The sequence below is a fragment of the Hyperolius riggenbachi genome, chromosome 3, assembly GCF_040937935.1.
Source record: "Hyperolius riggenbachi isolate aHypRig1 chromosome 3, aHypRig1.pri, whole genome shotgun sequence".
In the NCBI taxonomy this organism is placed as follows: Eukaryota; Metazoa; Chordata; class Amphibia; order Anura; family Hyperoliidae; genus Hyperolius; species Hyperolius riggenbachi.
The window spans coordinates 243,093,478-243,114,466 of record NC_090648.1 but is presented as its reverse complement, the minus strand read 5'-3'; the positions used below and the strand labels follow the sequence as shown (position 1 = coordinate 243,114,466).

At 41.8% G+C, this 20,989-nt stretch overlaps 1 protein-coding gene and 1 long non-coding RNA gene across 2 annotated transcripts in view; both read right to left on the bottom strand.

The window, feature by feature from the left end:
- Window positions 1-17,291, bottom strand: part of LOC137561362 (uncharacterized) — a 140,636-nt gene extending 123,345 nt beyond the window's left edge. The window contains exon 1 of the long non-coding RNA XR_011029981.1: window positions 17,189-17,291. This is a non-coding gene — a long non-coding RNA (uncharacterized lncRNA). The remainder of the gene's footprint in view (window positions 1-17,188) is intronic.
- On the bottom strand, window positions 4,863-7,286 carry LOC137560755 (uncharacterized). Its single transcript, XM_068271905.1, has 3 exons — window positions 6,956-7,286; window positions 5,375-5,537; window positions 4,863-5,220 (listed from the first exon to the last, which is right to left on the bottom strand). The coding sequence occupies exons 1-3, from the start codon at window positions 7,284-7,286 to the stop codon at window positions 4,863-4,865; spliced, it is 852 nt and encodes a 283-aa protein (XP_068128006.1).
- Window positions 17,292-20,989: the final 3,698 nt, after the last annotated feature.

Sequence of the window (20,989 nt, the reverse complement as noted above, 5' to 3'; positions counted from 1 at the left end):
ATCCGAGATAAACTTTTACTCCTTGCATTGTTTCTTTCATATAGTTTATAGGGCATTCCTCAAGCCAAATACTTTTTTGTTTTTGATTTTTTAATTCCCTATAAACTAAACAAGCCTCACCCACAGCTTCTCCAGTGCCTTGGCACTTTCAAACTCATGTAGCAAGGGCTTATGGGAGCACAGTCTGTGCAGGAGGAGGTTACTAGCCAGAGAGTTCAGATGCAGAGGGGAAGAGGGGAGTGACGTTTTCACAGGCTGAGGGCTGGAGATGCTGCCAGCTTGCCTGTGTGTAATGTGACAAACAGAGTATGGCTGTCCTCATTGTATCACAGGAATAAATAATCATAAACTGTTGAAGCTGTTTACAGCTAGATTTGCTGTGTAAACTGTCTAAACTTTAGATAACATAAATGGACAAGTTACTTGGTTTAGTTAGTTTTTCATCTCGGATCCGCTTTAAGTAAGAGGAATATGCAAATTGTGTTGCTGTCCTGTTGATCATCTGCCTCTAAAACTTTTAGCCATAGAACCTGAACAAGCATATGCAGATCAGGTGCTCTGATTAAAGTCTGACTAGATTAGCCACATGTATGTTTCTTGTGTGTAATCCCGACACCACTAATGCAAAATGATCAGTAGGACTGCCAGGCAACTAGTAATAAATATGGCAGCCTCCATATGCCTCCCACTTCAGGTTCCCTTAATTTTCCCTCCATAATACATTTTAAATTGCTCAGCTTCAACAGGTGTGAAGATAACTCCTATATCAATAGTAATCTGTTCCAGGTGAGCAATCTAGAAAATGTTATAGACAGAAAATCAACATATTTTGCTATTGTTTCTTTACTTGCTGGGGAACGTCACTGTCACTTCATTGCATGAAGATAGGAAACCCTCCCAAGTGTAGACATTGATAACAATTAAGCCTGTAAGCCTGAAAAAGGATCTAACAATTTCCAAAACTTATATCTAAACATTTCTATAGATTTTTTATTTTAAGCATTTATATAGAGCTGACATATTACACAGCGCTGTACAGTGTATATATTGTCACTAACTGCCCCTCAGAGGGACTCGCAATCTAGTCCCTACCTGGGTCAGTTTTTTTTTTTTTTTTGCCCCATATAGTAGCTTTGTAACTTTCAGCAACTTTAAAAATGTTAAATAGTCTAACCAATATCATAGCTTTACATTGATTATTATTTTCAGGATATTACTAACATAAACTCCACTAGTATTCTTCCTGATTCAGTTGGTAATTTCCCCTTAGCACAAAAGCTGCTCTTGCATGATAAAGGCTTTGGATGCAGAGAAAGACCATGTACAGTGACTGCTGTGACTGATTCTGTCACTTGGAGCCATGAAGACCTATCATAATAACGATGCAGCCAGATGTGGTCTAAATAAGTAATATATAAACAACCATGTACTTAATTTGAATAACAGTAAATCACCATTCTGTGTTAACAGTAAATTGGTTTTCCTTCACAAAGATTCAAATTAGTGACTGGACTTGAATATGGAAAGGATGAGAAGCACATTTCATTCCAATGTGGAACATATGGGTTTCCATCAAGGGCCCATATACAATTCACTTTTTCACCTGAGTTTTCTCTTGGAGATTTTTTTACAACTTGTAAATAAAATACCTTGTACACCACCTGCAAGCAAACAAATACTCAAAATTATTTTTGACAGTATTTTTTCACCTACTTTTTGGTACTTTTTTCATAGCAAAGTGCTAAAAAGTTAATTTAAATAAAAAATGAATAATTATCTCCTAGGAGAAAACTCAGTGAATTGCATATGGGCCATGGTTTGGTAATTTTACACCCCAAATCCTATTTCCCGTAGTGCCTTACCTCACTGACAGATGTGGGCTAAAACTCAAAATTAAATTTTTGCTCTAAAACATTTAGTAAAAAAAATCATTTTGAAGCAGTATAAAACTGGTCTAATGTAATTTGAAAGCATAGTTGCACTTCACTGAAATAGTTTGATAATCTTGTCAGTTTCAGGACAAATTATCAGATTTGTGTGTAATTAATTACTGAGCAAATAAAGGAGAGAACGTTCTTTACTTCACCTCCTGGATATAGTAGGAACTTTTCTGCATTGTTCAAACCGCTTAATTTAGCTCAAATCAATCTCATAATCTCATTCTGTTTTGTCAACTGCAATCTTATCAATTAGTTTCTAAGTCAAGCGAAAAGTCTGAGCATTACTTTTCTAGTAACTTGGAAACCAAAAATATGTTTTTAGTGCACACATGCAAGTACAGCACCAAAAAATTGGACGCAGGGCAAAGACGAAAAAATGCTCACCCAGCTCTTGCAAAAGTTCCGGTGGTGTTAATTACTACTTCCCCTCCAGGCCGCCACAGACTCACGTAATTTTGCTGGCAGCCAAATTACGCTGTTTTAAAAGTAATTTGGGATCCGTCTTTGAAGGTGCACAAATTACTGTCCGAGGGCCATTATAGCTGTAATTTACATTAAGGCTGGGTCCACACTAGACCCAGTTGCAGGACAGATGCTGCAGTCCGTGCTCAGGGGAACTCCCACGGACCGCAAACGGATCCGTTTTACCAAAAAGTGCATCCGTTTTGCATCCGTTTCCTGTCCGTTTTTAACCCCAAAAAACGGACAGAAAACGTTTCTATGTTTTTCAATGGAATTAGGCCAAAAGGGAGGAGTTTTTGGGACAATAATCAATCAATTTGAATGGTAAAATTCAATGGGCAGGACATGGGTGTGGTGAATTCAGTGGGCAGGACATGGGTGTGGTTAATGTTTTCCAAAAAAGGTTAATTAACCTTTTTTGAGCATGGGGAATGTAGTTGAGGTGGCTGTGGGAGTGGATTTGGAACAATAGCCGGGAAGTGGGAGTGGTTTTTCTGTAAAGAAAGTAGATTAGCACCATGTAAGGATATTTTTAATGTACAGGGGAGTGTTTTGGGAGTGGCTTTGATGTCTATTGTGTGAAACACCTGTTTTCAGCACATTCCAGCAGGAGAGCACTCCAGCCACTCCAGCACTGCTGCCCAGCCAAGGCCATGGACCCCATTGTCTTTATGTACTGGCTTAACCTAGCCTGGCTGGGTGTCCTGCTGTACTATGCCGGAAACCTCCTGGAGTCAAGTCGGAGACGGTGGTGGGTGCATCCCCTGTTACAAGAGAGGGAGAGGAAAGGGCAGTTCTCTCAGCTCTACAGAGACCTCAGACGACACCCACCAAAGTTCTTCAACTACTGCCGGATGTCTGTGAGTGTGTAAGTACACTTGATTACCAATTTTACCTATACTTTACCTTGTCCTGTTCCCATATTTGTCACATTGCTAATGGTGATATCCCTTCCTTTTTGAAGCTTTGATAAACTTCTGGAGATGTTGAGGCCCCATCTTCAGAAGAAAGACACCAGGTTGCGGAAGTCCATCACCCCAGAGGAACAACTTCTGATCACCTTGCGGTATGTAATGTCTGCTTTACCTATACCACTTTTCATTTTGTATTGATGAGGAGACAATTTTGTAAACAAACAAAAATTTTATTTTTTTTGGAGTTTTTATTGAAAAACTACCAACATGGTAGGTTATAAAGTTCTCCTTCCAACCTGGAAGAGACAGGTTTAGAAAATGTACTTGCTGTTCAGGCATTCAAGTCTTTACATTTTGTGTCTTTGTTTTCCCCTTCCCCCCAGAGCACATGTCTTGCACATTACCCAGGTCAGCCCAGCTTGGACAATAGACAATTGTCTTTGCTATCTGCTGTTCAGGGAGAAAGATTAGCTCTATTGACCCAGGGGGTGTGGGACATTGGCCATGTTTGAAATGTAAACAATGTTGCTCACAAGGTGGATCCCACACACTGCCTGCCTCAGTAGATTGAGCTACCTGCCATTGAAGGCCTAGGATCACCATCATCATCCCTTTGTCGTGTTGATGGAAAGCTATGTTGGGCATGTGTTGATCTCAAGGCCTTCAAAGGCAGGTAGCAAATCTAGTGACCCAGGGGGTGTGGGACATTGGTCATGAGCAGCAAACCTCTATAGTGCAAAGTAATTTAAGTGCAGTACCTAGAACACATCTTAAAATTTCTATAAAATGTAAACAATGTTGCCCACAAGGTGGATCCCACACACTGCCTGCCTCAGTAGATTGAGCTACCTGCCATTGAAGGCCTAGGATCACCATCATCATCCCTTTGTCGTGTTGATGGAAAGCTACCTTGGGCATGTGTTGATCTCAAGGCCTTCAAAGGCAGGTAGCAAATCTAGTGACCCAGGGGGTGTGGGACATTGGCCATGAGCAGCAAATCCTACTTTTTAGGATCTTGTTCAGGGAAAAAAGAGTAGTTTCCACCTATTTGCTGGGAAGACGTATTAGGGGGGCTGGGTTGCATGCCGCCACCTAGCTGAGTATAAACGGGACGTTCATCTGCTTGAGAGGGAGGGAAGGAAGGGCCTTGCTGATAACTCTGGTATGACTGAGAGGGAGATGGACCCTGGTATGGCTGAGTGTGAGAAAGTTGCCATGCGCTAGGTGGCCTACTTGGTGCAGGTGAGAATTCAAAATGACTTTTGATACACTCAAGCAAACTACACTGGCACTGTATTAAACGATGTCGTGGCACTTGTTCCATTAAAGGCAAAAGTGACATCACCGAGTAGTACAATTGGCTGTTCTGGTGTTGCATTATCCGGTCAATCTCGTGGCGATGCTGCATGTGTAGAGATTGAATCTGCTCCTGAAACATCTGCCTTTCCTTTTGGAGTACTTGGTTGGATTCATCTAATTGTTTTTTTAGCATTTCTATGTGTTGCAAATATTGTTGTGATAGACCAGAACTTGTATCCTGTAGTCTTCATGAAACCATACTTTCTTGATTGCGCATCATTCCCACCAAACTTGAAACAGCTCCAGCCATCTGAACATTAGCTGTTCTGCTCTGTCCACGAGCACTTGTAGGGCGAGCAGCTGGTCGTCTGGCTTCTGAACGAGTAGTTTCAGCACTTGCTTTGTCGGTGGCAGGTTGTGCGTCTGGACGTGGAGTAGATGTGGAAGGGGTTGGTGACTCAGATGTCATAGAATCATCCTCTGCTATGTCATCCACGTTGATGGTTGTCAAGTCTTCAAAGTAATGTTCAGGGGATGAATCCCTATTTGTCGCAGCAGGTGCTTCATTAGAATCATCCATGAGTGCATCAAAATTATCTTCAGTACTGTGGGTAGAAAAGAAACAGCAATGGTTACATGTGTGAAAAGTAGAGGCGCATCGGTGTTTACCCAAAAAAAAAAAAGAACTAGAAAGATTAAACTGTTGTGGGAGAGCATACACATAACAGCAATTTCAAGTTGCAAACGTCACATACTCACCCTCGCGCTTGTACGAGTGGTCGTAAGAATGAAAGAAGACGAGTGTGGCAATATGGAGTCCTTTTCGATGCACCACTTCCACTGCTTTGTTCATCTTTCTCCACCTTAAGTTCCTTGACAAAACTGTCCCGTATACTTCGCCATTTTGTCTTCATTTTTTCAACTGTGTAAACAACAAACAAACAATATGTTGTCATTTCATTTCAGGTTCCTTGCGACGGGACAAAGCTATGCAAGTCTACATCTAACATTCAGAGTGGGCAAAAGCACCGTCGCCAACATCGTGAACAGGACAAGCCGGGTGATCTGGAGCAAGCTAGTCGAGAAGTACATGCCGGTTCCCGACTCTAAAAAGTGGATGGAGGTTGCTGAACTGTTCTGGGATAGGTGCAACTTCCCGAACTGCCTAGGAGCCATTGAGGGCAAACATGTGCGGCTACAGAAGCCAGCGAGGAGCGGGAGTCTGTATTTTAATTATAAAAAGTACTTTAGTTTGGTACTCCAGTCCTTGCTGTAGCCGACGCAGACTACAAGTTTGTCTACGTCGACGTTGGCTCCTACGGCGGTTCAAGTGACTCGGGGATATTCCAGCGCTCCAGGTTACATGGACTACTGAATGAGGACCGGCTGGACATCCCCGGGGACAAGCCATGGCCTGGAAGAACATCGCCCAGCTACCCCTACGTGTTTGTTGGCGACGAGGCCTTTGCCTTGTCACACCATGTCATGCGGCCGTATGGGATGAGAGGCCTCGGCCGCCAGCAACGCGTGTTCAATTACCGGTTGACAAGGGGTCGTAGGATGGTGGAGTGTACATTTGGCATCATGTCGAACAAGTGGAGGATGTTCCACTCGCCACTACAGCTGAGCCCTGCCAACGCCACAGCTGTAGTTAAAGCAGCTTGCATCCTCCACAACTTTGTTCGACAGGAGCAAGGGTACAATCTCCAGCATGCCGACATGGACTACTTGTCCCAAATTCACCGGTATGCGAAAAGGGGTAGGGTTCAGGCCCAGAGGAATCGGGATCAGTTGGCACAGTACTTGTCGCCGGTGGGGTACTTCCAATACCAAGACATTATTGTGCCTCTTTGAGTGGACATTTTTGTTGCTGTACTTGTTTTGTTTTTTTTAGTGGGGGGGGGGGGTGAGGGGGGGGGGGATGATTACGCTGTTTTTAGTTATACATTTTATATGTAAATTTTTAATTGTATCTTTCTTTGTTTAATAAACTTTTTCTAAACTTTTTACAGATGAGTGTTCTTATAAATGCAACATGTGTGGCACTGGGGAAGGCAGTTTAGGAGACACTTCAGGGGGGCAGAGCATTTTTGAGACACTGAGGGGGCTAGATTGAGGGGGGGGAGGGGACAGTGGGGGGCAGATAGTGGCAGTTTAGGAGACACTTCAGGGGGGCAGAGCATTTTTGAGACAATGAGTGGGCTAGATTGAGGGGGGGGGGACGGTGGGGGGCTAGAGAGTGGCAGTTTAGGAGACACTGGAGGGGGGGGCAGAGAGTGGCATTTAGATTACTTAAAAACATGTATTTCAAACCACACAGATATGAGGGGGCACACTTACGTTCCTTGGCCTGCTTCCTGGCTGGAAACTTGTCATACTCAGGAACAAATTGTTTTGTGATCTCCTCCCATACCATCCTGGCATGCTGTAGGTCACTAAAGAGGTAATTCTTCTTATCATACAGCTCTGGCTGCTCTTGGACGGCCATAATGAAGTCCTCCACATTGATGAAGCTCCTGGGCATGATGGCTGCACTCGTGTCTCTCCCAGCTCGTAAACAGGAAGCTGTCAGAGATGACGTTGAGTGGAGGAGAAGGAAGTTCAGGCTTTCCGTTTTGTCATCCGTTTTTGGTGCTATTTTGCCTGTGGAGATGGAGTTGCGTTTTCCCATTGCTTTCCGCTACCCATCCGTGTATCCGTGGTCCGTGAAAATGCAGCAGATCCGGACCTTCCGTTCAGGTTTTGAAAACGGGTCCCCGCAAACGCAGACGGATCCGTTTTTTACTTGGGTGAGGCTGGCTGCTATTATCAACATTAGTATCCGGGACTCCGTTTTTCATCCGGTTTGAAAAACGCAGCCACGGATACGTTTCCGGACCTAGTGTGGACTAGGCCTAAGGCCTATGGCGACAAATGGTGTGCCCAAATCTCCCTGTGCCATTTTGCGCTGTCTCTGTTTATAGCTATTAGTTTTATGCTGTGTTTAATGCTTTTAAACTAGATGAAATCTATTAAGGTTTTCTTCATCTACTTTTAGGCCTTAATCAGATAATTTTTTTATACACATTCATATGAAAATATGGAAAAATGTTAAGGGCTTCGCAGACTTCATGCACTGCTGTAACTTTTTTGGCTTGATTCACAAAGCCGTGCTATGAGTTAGTTGTTAGTTAGTTGTGCTATGCTTCGCACGCGGTTTACCATGCATAAAACTTTACGTACGTTATAACAAACATTTGTACGTGTTCATGTGGCACAACGCACGCAATAGTACGCATTGCGCCGTGTGAATGCGCCCAAACGTTTGTTATAGCGCGTGTACAGTTTTATGCACAGTAAACCGTGCCCAAGCAGAGCGTGGCCATGCTATGAGTTAGCACGGCTTTGTGAATCAAGCCCTTTGTCTTTTGTGACCTTGGAAAAGAGACCAAACTCAAGTAATAAAAGAGGCAAAGAGTACTAAAAAATTTGTTAAGTATTTTCTTGCTTTCTGGGGGCTTAAAAGACATTTCATTGACAATTGTGAAAATATTTTTTTTTTATATATAAATCCCTAGTTGTCGTCATAAGTTATTCTAAAATGAAAGGTGGGCTGTTTTCCAATGTGTAAAACACACATAGAATAGCTGTTAGGATGATTTAGAAGTGCATTTTATCAGCTTGAGAACTGAGAAGGGTATTACAGTTATACAAGGTGTTGTATGTGGACTGTACACTTTTCAATTTTATAACTAGAAGTCCAAAAGTCAAATGGTTGCCTAACCTGTATGCATGGCATTGCCATAAATCACATAGTGAAAGAATAAGACAGCACACCATGAATCCTCATCAAAATGTATTCATCCGTTTCAGGATACCAATAATATATTGCAGACCTCAAACCAACAAACATTGATTCTGGTAATACCTTTAATGACTTACTGCACATGATTTATTGCAAGCTTTCAAAGTGTTAAAGAGCACCTATGGCCAAAATTAAGGTTTCAATGCCAATACATATATGTAGTCTATGCACTGTATACAGTTAGATGAACATATAAAGTTAACATCTAGTACATCGTAGTGGATAGAGCATATTTACATTTATATCTGTAGTTAGCACTTCCTCCTTTCTCCTCATGCTGAAGCCTTGCATGAAATACATCCTCTGTATGTGTCCTACCCTCCCTCCCCTGCTCTCTGCCTATCTGGATCAAATTACATCTCCTATCACGGTGTGTAAGGAGAGGAGATACAGGAGAACAACTGTCTTAAGGGTCCCATACACCTAACGGTTTTCCCGCCGATATACGGCCGATTCAATCACAGTGATCGAATCGGCTGTGAAATCGCCGCGCACACCGCTGACAGAACGATCGATTTCCGTCCGAAATCAATCGTTCCCGTCGATTCCCGTTGATCCGTCTGTGCGGAAGATTTTTCTCAATCGCCGGCAGGTCGGGAGTGCGTCGATAGCGGCGTTCGAATGCCCGACGACCGACGCAATACAGCGGGTATACATTACCTGTTCCGGCCGGCACGAGTCCCCTGGTCCCCGATGTCTTCTTTCTCGCGCTAGGTTCCGGACCGGCTGCAGCTACACAGAACTTCCTGTCCCGGCAGGAAGTTTAAACAGTAGAGCGCCCTCTACTGTTTAAACTTCCCCTGGACAGGAAGTTCAGTAGCTGCCGGAACGTCTGGAGCCCGGAGCGGAGAAGAAGACAGCTGGGACCAGGGGACTCGTGCCGGCCGGAACAGGTAATGTCTGAGGGGGGGGGGCAGCAGCGGCAGCTCCACAGATTGAGATCGGTTTCAGGCTGAAATCGATTCACAATCTGTTTGCAGTAAAGGTGGCCATACGATCCCTCTCTGATCAGATTCGATCAGAGAGGGATCTATCTGTTGGTCGAATCGAATGGCAAATCGACCAGTGTATGGCCACCTATATCCTGACTGTTTGCTATAATTCCTATTCCACGTGTCTGTCTGCCTGCCTGTGTTAGATCACATGGACATGGGGGGTGGAGTTATGAGATCAATCCCCCAGCATCCCTGCAACTATGGTTTGGGAAGAAAAAAAATCACGCTTGTCCAATTTCACACTGGGGGCAGGAATTTTAAGACCATGGGCTTGATTCACAAAGCGGTACAAACTGATTAGCACAGGTGTTGCTAAACAGTTTGCACGTGAAGTGCTGTTTGCTGACTTTTGCCCGCAAAATTTCCCGCGATTCGCGCGATCGCGGACTTTTGCGCGCGCAATTTGTCGCAAAAGTCCGCAAATGGCACTTCACGTGCTAACTGTTTAGCACACCCATGCTAAACAGTGTGCACCGCTTTGTGAATCAAGCCCCATATGTGGAAAACGGACCCTGGGGGTGAGAAAATTACTCTTTATTATGTGGGAGTTTATATATCTTGGCAACTTATAAGGTTTAACGCAAACTAATTTATAATTTAGGTATGCTCTTAGGTTCTTTTTCAGGCATTATACAGAACTGGATTAGAAATGTATATTGTCATCATTTTGGGACCTCACAGGATCCTCTTTTGTTATGATCATGAAAAAAAAATTGGGAAAACGCAAATGTTAAAACATTTATACATCTGACAATGTTCTATTTTCATAACTGGAGGAAGTGAAATTTGAAATATTTAGCATGTCTATAAAATCCCAACGGATTGCAGACAAAAATGGAAAAGTAATATTTAATTATAAGATGGATTGTGCAGCATTTCTGTGTCACTTTTTTTTAAGAAAGCTTGATTCCCTTTAAGTTAATGAATATACTATTATCATCTCTAGTTTACCTTCAAAAGCTTATGTTTTTCTGTCCTCCCACTTGTTAGAACAAGCTTTATCTACCATAGCAATGCTGGAAATCAGGTCAAAGGTAATAATGCATAAGCATGTTGTAGATCTATGATAATGATAACTTATAGAAGGGTTTTTCACTTTTTTTTTTTTTTTTTTTACATTACTCATCGTTTGCTTTTAATATATTCTTCACTTGAATTTTCTCTGGAATTAGGTTAGTTAATACTATAATTCATAACAGGAAATAGTTATGTCATTAACCTTATATACAACGTAGCATTACTCTCTATAAGTCAGTGTACCAAACCCACACATGTAGTTTTCCACTGTATCATTGCTTACTTCCTTCACAAACCGTTTTATTTATGTACTTGACAGCTATACAGTGTGGCCGAAAGCACAAAGTCTAGAAGAAGGGTGGGAGGGATGGGAAGGTGAAAACTTTCTCGAAATAATTGCGAATGTGTAGTACTGTCGGCTTAGTGTTAGTTTAACTTTAATCGATCTATATATAGATAGATGGATATATACACAGTAGCATTACTATACACTGTACCTGATGTTACACTTAACTATTTAGGCACAAATTTTTGTAATTGATACTGCAGCAAATACTACAGAATGTAGTGGCACAATATTTTCTTACATTGTATGTTACCTATGAATATGTGCCTATAGATGTTTGCTGATGTTCTATAACAGTTGTCTGATGTATGCTGTTTACACTGGTTCGCAAAATGAAGAGTATTAAAAAAAAAAAAAACTTAATCAAAGTAATACAAAGTAATACATCATTATATAATAAAAAGGCTAAAACAACACAGTCCCATTACAATTGGTGTTTCCATCCCATCTGACCTATATATACCAAATATTAATTATGAATTCTGAATAAGAGTATTGTAACATCAAAAAGTAGGTTGCATTTAATATAATGTACACTCCCTAAGGGCACAATGGTTAATTTGCATATATTCAGCAGTGATGCACTGGGAGACATCTCGAGCTCACTCCAACCTGAATTATCGCAAATTCTTTCTGTTTTAGGAAAGCAAATTTTTGTTTTTCTTAACATCTTAGTAAGGGGGCTTTTAGGACCATTGTAGTCCCTTACACAAACCAATGAGTTCTGGGTCACCATGAGCTTGCTGGTTAGTCTGTATTTGTCAGATGAGTAACTACAAATTAAGTTAAGAGGTTCTCCCAGAATATTGGGCATTCAATTTAGAAACAAATGAACTAATAAACAATGCTATTTATATGCAAAATAGAGACTCAGATTATACCTTAATATTTGTGGTAACAGAAATCCTATTGAATGTCTGTGATCACCTGGTATATAGCAGGGCTCCATACAAAGCTGACTTTTTCTAAGTAATGCTGCGTACACACCATGCGTTTTCCCGCTCGATCCGCGGGTCGATCAGGAACGATTCGACTATTTCCAACATGCTCGATTCAGGCTTCAATCATTCCTGCCATTGATTTTGCATGTTAAGTATAGTGATGTCGCGAACCTCCGATTTTCGCAAAGTTTGCGAACCGCAATAGACTTCAATGGGGATGCGAATTTCAAAATTTACAAACATTTCTACTGCCTAAAAAAATGATAGAAAACATGTTTCAAGGGTTCTAATACCTGGAGCTCCCTCCTCCACCCTCCACCCTGCCTGGCTACACATTCTTAAGCAGTGGCTGGATGGTGTAATGGTTAAGAGCTCTGCCTCTGACACAGAAGACCAGGGTTCTAATCTCGGCTCTGTCTGCTCAGTAAGCCAGCACCTATTCAGTAGGAGACCTTAGGCAAGTCTTCCTAACACTGCTACTGCCTATAGAGTGTGCCCTAGTGGCTGCAGCTCTGGCGCTTTGAGTCCGCAAGGAGAAAAGCACGATATAAATGTTATTTGTCTTGTCTAATTTTTCTTTTGGATTGAGCATAAATTGTACATGCTAGGCTAGTTTCAGCTAGCTTCAGCTAGAAGTGTTGGTGGTATAATGGATATGTTAGTTACCTACCATACACTGAGACCTGGGTTCAATCCCCAGCCATGGTATGTAAGCTGGCTTTTGAAATACTGGAATTCCCTGGCTGATGAGACCCTCCTCCCTGGCTGGTATAATGGATATGTTAGTTACCTATCATACACTGAGACCTGGGTTCAATCCCCAGCCACGGTATGTAAGCTGTCTTTTGAAATACTGGCTTTTGAAATACTGGAATTCCCTGGCTGATGAGACCCTCCTCCCTGGCTGGTATAATGGCTATGTTAGTTACCTATCATACACTGAGACCTGGGTTCAATCCCCAGCCACGGTATGTAAGCTGGCTTTTGAAATACTGGAATTACCTGGCAGATGAGACCCTCCTCCCTCCGGTAGGAGGGAGGAGGGAATAGGTAGAAGGGTGGAGGGAGGAGGGAAGCAGCTTTCCCTTAACTAATTAGTGTAGGCAGACAAGTGAGTCAAATGGCATAAGGACCTTGCTTGGAGGAGGGAGGGGGCGGGCCTCCAGCAGTGAAAGCAGTGTGTTTGGCAATAATGTGCCTGCTGACTGTGATGTAGAGGGTCAAAGTTTTGCTCAATAGAGCATTACGGGGCGAATCGAACTTCCGCAAAAGTTCGCCTGGTGCAGGCGAACGCGAACCACCAAAGTTCGCCTGGAACCGTTCGCCGGCGAACAGTTCACTACATCTCTAGTTAAGTATGCAAAATCGATGGCAGGAACAATCGAAGCATGAATCAAGCACGTCGGAAATAGTCGAATCGATCACAATCGACCCGCAGATCGAGCGGGAAAACGCATGGTGTGTACCCAGCATAACAATAATTCTAATGCGGTTAACTTAGCTTATTAGATCACAGCTAGTAAGGAGATAATTAGGTATTTTGAGGGGGAAAATAACTGATTTTGTTGCTGTCTTGTGCTTAGTACCGGAAGGAAATACCTCTATGCAAAAGGGAATAGTAAAATAAAGCTATGTTGCAAACCAGTTGGTTGTTTTGGCGGGGGAGTTGTTGCACAAGAAAGTCTTATTGCGTGGCAGCTGTTTCACATGGGAGTTGTACCTTGAAGAGGGGCTTTATTAGAAGTAGGGGGCTGCACATAGAATGCTGTCTATTGCAGTACATGGAAGAAGAGGTCTGCTGAAAGAGAGGCACTACACATGTACAGCTATCCATGGAAGTGGGACAGCATTTAAGAAGGTAGTACAAAACAATTGGCATTTCACAAAAAAAGTGTACAACTGTCAGTGATCATATTCTGCAGACAGTAGTCAGTATAAACCGAAAGAGGGACACCAAGAGCCCAATATAGTGTAGTATGCACTGGTAAATAAAGGTGTGTGGAAAGAGTATGTACAATATACCGTATTTTTCGGAATATAAGACGCACTTTTTCTTCCCCAAAAATGAGGGGGAAAAGTGGGTGCGTCTTATATTCCAAAGATGCGGTAAATGTGGCTCTGGAATATACTTACCGGCTCCTGTTGCCGCGATCCTCTCCTCTTCGTCTGGCGCTCTTCATCCCAGGACGTCTTGTCATTCATTGTGAACGTCTTCAGAGCCCCAGCTGCCCGCGCGCCTCTTCACTGCAGTCTTCGTATAGACTGCAGCCTTTCGATATACATGTGCTGCCGCCGCCATCCTTCCTAGTTACGGCGTCCTCCCCCGATGTCCTCCCTAGTTACAGCGTCCTCCCCGACGTTCTCCCTAGTTACAGCGTCCTCCCCTGACGTCCTTCCTAGTTACAGTGCCTCTGACGTCACGCGCACATGTGCGTCGCAGATCAACCAGCAGAGGGCACTGTAACTAGGGAGGACGTCGGGGAAGGACGCCGTAACTAGGAAAGATGGCGGCGGCAGCACATGTATATCGTAAGGCTGCAGTCTATGCTAAGACTGCGGCGAAGAGGACCGCGGGCAACTGGGGCTCTGAAGACGTTCACAATACATGACAAGACTTCCTGGGATGAAGAGAGGAGACTGCAGCTGAAGAGGAGTGCCGCAGCTTGGACCCTGAAGACCTGCATCCTGAATGACGGGCGCCCTCTGATGAAGAAAGCCAGATGGGGGAGGAGAGGATCGTGGCGACAGGATCAGGTGAGATGTTTCATCAGGGTTTAGCTAGTGTAGTGTATTTGGGGGTGGCAGAAGGGGTTGGTTAGTGTAGTGTAGTGTAGTGTAGTAGGTGGTTACAGCAGCAGGGGTTAGTTAGTGAAGTGTAGTGTAGTGGGGGCAGCAGGGGTAAGTGAAGTGAAGTGTGGTGTGGTATAGATGGGCAGTGTAGCTTAGGCCAGTGTGGTGTAGATGGGCAGTGTAGTTTAGGGAGAAAGGGTCCATAAGACGCCCCCTGCACCATAGACGCACCTAGGATTAGTTTTTTTTTTTTTCTTTGATTTTTGCCCCCTAAACCTAGGTGCGTCTTATATGCCGGAGCGTCTTATATTCCGAAAAATACTCACAAGTCAGGGTTACCGCTTAGGCAAACACTGTAAAAGCAGGTGGGGAGATTAGACCTGCCCCAATCAGGATTAAGAAGTCGCTCTCTGTAGATCAAGAAAAAAAAAGGGGTAACACCCCTCCACCAAGGATGGATATGTATAATCTAGTATGAATACAGAGGTGCCAAAAGGATAAAAAGATCTAAAATGTTTAAAAGTGAGGAGGTAGTGGTGGACTTACCTCCTTCGTGCAGACACAAGAAAATGCCATTCAATTTTCAGCAAAACAATTTTACATACTCCAGTAAAATACAACGCGTTTCGAAGGGAATGGCCCGCTTCCTCAGACAATAAGATGGCGCATATACAAAAACAGATGTGGTACTATGCCATGCACCTCTGTGACAAAGGTGCATGGCATAGTACCAGACCTGTTTTTGTATATGCTCCATCTTATTGTCTGAGGAAGCGGGTCACTCCTGCGAAACGCGTTATATTTTACAGGAGTATGTAAATAGTTTTGCTGAAAATTGATCGGCATTTTCTTGTGTCTACCCGGAGGAGGTAAGTTCACCACGTCCTCCTCACTTTTAAACGTTTTAGATCTTTTTATCTTTCTGGCACCTCTGTATCCATACTACAGTATTCAGTATAGACACTTGTTCTTGCTTATTGACAAGTTCATCAAATTGTGTATCGATGTTACCTGCCAAATGTAAAGACTGGAAAGCAAGCTTATGAGCTTAACGTTTGTGTATTATGGAGAACTATAGAGGCTTTTATAATTGCCCTATGGAACAAAATATTTGTTCTTCTTAAAACGGAAGGTATTTACGATTATTGAGGTTGGAGTGAATGCTGAGATGTCTCCCACAATGCATCACTGCTAAATATGCAAATCATCCTTTGTTGTCCCTGCAAGCTAAACACACCTCCAGATCCACTGGAATTCAATGATGTCAGTTTGTTAAATATACAAAAGTCACAGCTTACAGGGACAAAAAAGGATAATTTGCATATTCAGCAGTGACACACTGGGAGACATCTCAGAACTTTCCAACTTGAATAATCACAAATGGATTCTATTTTAAGAAGGCAAACTTTTGTTTTCCATAGCACTTTAGTAAGAGGGCTTTTTGGTCCTTTGTAACACATTACACACTCCTAGGATTTCTGGTTCACCATGAGCTTGCTAGGTACTCTGTAACTCTAATAATTGCCATATGAAAGGATGTAGCGCGATGGTGCCATATAAAGTAATTCAATATCACAGCTAGCACCTTATGGTGCATGACATATTTTCTTGCATCTGACTTTTTTTACAATTTTTTTTTATGAATTCAGCACAATAACTTTAACCTCTTCAGCGGTAATCCCGAGTCAGGCTCAGGACAGAAAACTGCAGCTCAGAGCGGTAATCAAGTGTCTGAGTGAGTTATATGCAGGTGCTGCTGCAGATCTCTCTGTGGTATGTTTTTTGTTTTGTTTTGTTTTTAGGGTCTAAAGGCTTGTGAAAAAGGCTTGTGACCCTAAATCTGGAAATAATCATAACGCCAGAGAGGGTAAGGTGGTATGAAACTAAGCATTTCTTCTTTTCTCTAAAAGATTATTTACAGACATAAACCTACCACACAAAAAAATTGTAGCAGAACAGCATTCAGCATGTTCTTCTTCAGTGGAAAACTTCCGGGAGCATTCAGAAGATGTGATAACATTATCTTTTGTTTACATTCCTTTTGTCAGATACATATAGTAAACATTAGCAAAGTGCTGAAACTGAGCACTGCCTGCTTGTAGCATGTGTGCAGTTGAGAATCGATCGCTAGATTTTAATATGTTAATACAGCAGCTGTGCAATAAATTGCAATGGAAGCTTTCAAAGCAGATAAACTGTACTTTATGACTTTTGTGAATTAATTTGTGAACAGACAATATTACTTGTGCACAAAATCAAATATAACTGTATGGGAAATAAAAAAAAAAATATTGAATGTTATGTCTGTTTTACCGCATTTTAATTTTCAATCAGTCCATTCAGAATGAACAAAAACATAATTTTGATGGATGAGGTCGCATTCACAGTGGCATGTTGCAGAACTGCGTTATAAAGTCTTATAACGCAGCTTACCGCACTGCAATGATAATCTTATAGGACGTTCATAGTGCAACTTTAACGTTGCATTAAAAAATGTTGCAATATGGTAACTCACTGCTTGCAGTGCGTTACATCTAAACGCAGACGCGTACCACTGTGAATATGCCCTCAATAGAAAAAAAACACTGCTCCAATTATTCAAATCTCTAATGAAACAGGAAGGATTTAAATGTAGCCTACCAAATCTGTAGTTGCTGATTTAACGTTTGCCAAATCATTGATGAGCAGCTGTAGACTTAAATTCTTTGCTTTCCTGCATCAAAGATTTATCGCGGATGTTCAGTTATCTTAGCTCAGCAGTCATTTTGCACAGTTTCTAACTGCTGTTTGACATCTACATATCATCATCATGCTACTGCATTTATTCAGTGAACATATGTATTTAAAGTATGTAAAAACCTCCAGGTAGATATTACAACAATGACTCAAAATATGAAGTCACTAGAACACAGTATTGCTTTTATTAAGTATAATTTGGAATTATTGCAATAAGTATCATCTGAATAATGCATACCGGTTACATTAAAATCTTGACAGGCCTGCAAGTGCAGGTTATTTAAAGCATTCTTTCATAACATAGACACAGCTCCCTAAAATAAACATTACACATGTAACTTCACACAATTAATAGCTGTATAACTTTTCATATAATAGCTAAATCCATTTTTTTCACTTTTTTTTCCCTTTCTTCTCTGGAAAGAAATTTGATTTAAAAAAACTCATTGAAGCACAAGTAACAAGTTAATTTGTGATATTTAATGCCGGACCACCCACAGTGGTTTCATTTTGTAAATGCCTCAAGGCAAAAGATGAAAAATAAAATGTACAATACGCATGTTTGCACTGGTGACTTTAATGAAGGTCAGAAACTGGTTATTTACAGTACAAAGTGAATTACAATAAGTAAGGAGTGGCAAGGAAAGTGGCCTGTTCTAGACTGGGTGAGTTCCTGCTTAATGGTGCAGATTTGTAATGGGAACTGGCAAGGTACAACATAATTCTTATAAAATATTAAACAGATGTAAGCAGCAAAGGACCTTTTAAAACATCAATAGAATATTTTAGTGTAGTGCACATTATAAAATTAACCGTTAACAATAAAGATTTAGAAATTATTCTTCATGTAAACCTGTTGTGATTTTAAAACTTTTATGTGTACCCAAGGTTACATGAGATAAGCATGAGTATGTGCAGTACAAAACATATAAGCAGGCTATTTTACTTGTTTTATCTTTCTGCCTGAAATATTTAATTCTAGGCATTGAAGTGACAGCTTCTGTCTTGTTGGTACCTTGTCAGGAAGATAGTAAACATCACTGATGAGCAAATTACAGCTATAAAAGTTTAACTGGCAGAATACAACTCCCGAGGGCAGGGAGAGCTAAAATACATGAACTATGGACCTTTTTCTAACTCTGGGAACCTTAATAGGCTGCCACCGATGGTAATAAAGCATTCAATGCACTTTGTAAATGTTTAAATATAAAATAAAGCCATGGGATAGTTAACAAAAAGTAATTTTAAGCAGTAGGAGGATAAATATAATGGTTTATCTCATCAGTCTCTTTTTACCTCTGGTTCACTTTAATGTGCTTAGCTGAATGCAATGTAAAGAACTAGAGGGTGCCTGCCCATATTGAGTCTGATTTACTAAGCTCCCTGAAGAGTAAGCTGGAAACCTTCACTTTGCCTCACCAGGAAATCACATTCAGCTATGCAGAAAATTTCACTTTTACACAATGGTGTTGTGAAATCCTCTTTTTTTCTTTTTCTTTTTTTTTTTTTTTGTATAACCCATTAAATCATTTTTTTTCAATATTTATGTTTATAACCAGAACTAAAATGGCTTTTTTTCCCATAGCAATGAACAGTAGTTTGTACATGCTCATCCGTGTGTACGCAGTGGGATAGCATATACAGTAGGACCAGGAAGCCCTCTTGTGTCCTGATGGGAGCCTCAATTTTGTCTTGTTTGTCTGCTGTTTGTGTAAGATAGCACGGTATGTAAACAGTGTACATTTACATTCCATTTCCTGTAAACTGCAGTAGGAGATGTTTAGCTAGCCACTAGAAAAAGGAAACTGTTAATTAGCCAGCCATTGTCATGAATAGACTGATGTAGAATGTCAGACGTAATACATTTGCATAACACCTACACTGCTACCAATCCAGATACCCTATTTTCCGAATACAGCAGAATACGTCTGCTGTCTGATATTTGCACGTAACAACAAGTTAAAATTTACCAGATATCTTGACAGTTGTTATAGGAAAGGAGGAAATTAGATTAATTTTGGAAGAGGCGTTTGGGTAGCCCCATGGCATATTCTGCCCTATAAGAAACGGCTTCCAAGATTCAGAAATTGTTCTTTCATGTGGAGATAGCAACACACTAGGAGTGCCCTGACCTGCTGTCAGCCTTGCGTCCTCCCGCAACAAAAAACTCTACTTTATTCCCTTTTTATTTTGATAAGCAAATTGTCTTGTTGTGTGTCTTTGTACTTGTGTACTTTTTTTTTTTTGTTTTGTTTTTTTGCAAATATCTTTGTATATATGGAGGCACTGGAGCGCAGCCATAGGGAAGAGATGCCTGCCATTAATCACCTCTTCCTGGCTGTCAGAACTGTCGTCATGCTTCAGCTCCACATTAGAATCTTCTTCCCACCCCCGGACAATGGGTTCTTCCACTTCCGCAAGCTCTGGCTCCTCATCCAGGACTTGAGCATGCTCACACACTCGCTCCCCCACTTGACTGACCACTGTTCAGTAGGGTTTTCTTCCCCTGTCCGAGCACTTTAAGAGCCATTGTGGAGCAACATTGTTCATCAGTCTGCGGAAGCGGGCACAGTCCACAAACTGGTAGGGCAGCAGGTGTTGGCCCAACAGCCTTGCCAGGAGCGCATTATTTTTGACAACAAATGGATCACTTGCAGGGAGCATCCGCTTCCTCTGCAACATTTCTGGCACAGAGGCCTGATGCTGGAACATGTATCTGTAAAAATCTGTTTAAATGCATAAATCTGTTAGTGAACTGTAAACACCTTGAAGGATAATATTAAAGTTTATTTTAAGCTATAGCAGTTATTACAATTTGTTCATAATAAACATGTTTCAGTTGCTTTGTGCTGTTCCACATTGCATATATATTTGCTGTACAAATCCACTGCTCCATGTTTTGTGGTTGTTTAGCCAAATCAAACATTCTAATTAGTTCTTATCAGCTGCTACAGGAGCACTGCCAATGTAGTTCTTTCTATACAATAAACCCTTTCAGTGCTCCCTTCAAAGAGGAGTACAAATTGTAAACTACAGGGTTTTTTTTTAGGCTTTCCAGAAATTTGTAATGAAGAAATGTTTGTGTCCATAAAGGTTATCATGCTGTGGATAAACTTTTATAGCAGAGAGGAAACTCTGGGTTTAGTTCCTCTTTAATCAAAATTTGAAAGAAAGAATTAAAATGTACCGTATACGTAATCATATTTTATTTTTCCTCAGTATCCAAATATATGTTACATTAAAAAGGCTGGCATGCCTCTAACTAATCTGCTTGCCGACCGCATCATGCCGATGAGCGTGGCCGCGGCGGCAGCCCCAGGACCGCCTAACGCCGATTGGTGTAAAGTCCTTGGGGCTCGCAGTGCAGGAGATCGCGCGCATCTCCTGTTCGGGGGGGCGGAGCTCCGCCCCTCCTTCAGTCTCCGAGCGGCAATGGCCTCTAGGGAGACTGTTAGACCGTGGAATCGCCGTCTAATTACATTGTACAGCACTGCGTTCAGCAGCAGCACTGTACTGGGGACACCCGTGTGACACGGCTGTCCCCCTGGGACACTGGAGAGCGATCGGCTCTCATAGGCAGAAGCCTATGACAGCCGATCGCAATGATTGGGGAGGGAGGGGAAATATTTAAAGTAACAAGGCTTTTTATTAAAAAAAAATAATAAAAATATTTAAACAAAAATAAACATGGGGGGAGCGATCAGA